Raw genomic sequence first — 1,059 nt, 5'->3', positions numbered from 1 at the left:
GATACAAATTTCTGCACAGAATCTCAAAATGCTTATAGACTCCCGCAGCCTCCAGATTAAGTCCACGGTATTGGGGGGGGGGTGAAGAGGGGAGGGTGTTAAGGAAGGGGTGAAAATCTAGTACTGAATTCTTTCACGTAGATATACACGTGCATCTAATATATGTAAATACATAAAAGACGAAGCTGAATAAGCTTTTAGAATGCTTTCCCCAAGTAAGTCAGAGTCTGGAGGAGCGGCGGGTCATACAAAGGGACGGCGAGCAACAGGTGGGCAGAACACCAGGTCCCGCACCCCCAGGAAGCAACGAATCGAAGCAACAGGGCGCTGAGAATGAGGGTTGGGTAGGGGAAGGGTCAAGGGGCGGGATCCGCGCGGTGCGGGGGACAGCGGGGCTCCACTCACCGTTGCCCACCAAGCTGCGGCCCTTCCGGGCCAGGGTCTGCTGCACCTGCTCCTGGATCCGCAGGCTCTTGGCCGCCTGGCTGCTGCGGCTGCTGCTCCCCGCCAGCTTCAGCTTGGCCTCGGAGGGCAGAGCGAGGCTGGAGCTGTCCAGCTGTCCCAGGATCTGCTGGCCCAGGACTGTCCGGATGTAGCCGCACTCTGCCGGGGAGCCGGGGGCTGCCATGGGGCCGGAGGGGCGACAGAGCCGCTAGCCTGCCGCGAGACCTGCGGAAGACGCTGCAGCAGAGCCCCGGGCACTGGCTCGAGCCCCGCCCACTGGCTCGAGCCCCGCCCCGGCCACGCCTCCAGCCCCGCCCCCCACGCCTGGAGCGAGGCCCGAGCAAGGGGGAGTGCGGCCTCCCGATCTGAGGTCCAGCTTCTCCTCGGGCAGGTGGCGCAGCTCCGGCCAGGCACGCGCACTCGGCCCGGGAGCGGGGGCGGGGCCGATCGCGCGCGCCGACCCTTGGCTAGTCGGACGCGCCCGCGGGGAGGTGGGTGAGGGGCGCGGTCTGCCCGGGGTCGCGCAAACCCTCCGAGTCACCTCCGATACTTCCTGCAGGGGCCGCGCTGTGCTCAGGTTGCAGTGCTCGGCGTCCGCGCAGCCCTGGCAAGGGA

At 65.8% G+C, this 1,059-nt stretch overlaps 1 protein-coding gene across 1 annotated transcript in view; it reads right to left on the bottom strand.

Moving 5' to 3' along the window:
- The window catches only part of PKP2 (plakophilin 2), a 100,040-nt gene extending 99,354 nt beyond the window's left edge, over positions 1-686 (bottom strand). The window contains exon 1 of the mRNA XM_040488450.1: positions 406-686. Coding sequence (XP_040344384.1) covers positions 406-628 — 223 coding nt within the window. The 5' untranslated portion in view covers positions 629-686. The remainder of the gene's footprint in view (positions 1-405) is intronic.
- Between the last annotated feature and the right edge of the window lie 373 nt (positions 687-1,059).

This window comes from Herpailurus yagouaroundi, unplaced genomic scaffold, assembly GCF_014898765.1.
Source record: "Herpailurus yagouaroundi ecotype Mexico unplaced genomic scaffold, PumYag 166, whole genome shotgun sequence".
Lineage (NCBI taxonomy): Eukaryota > Metazoa > Chordata > Mammalia > Carnivora > Felidae > Herpailurus > Herpailurus yagouaroundi.
This window is presented reverse-complemented; position numbering and strand designations above follow the sequence as displayed.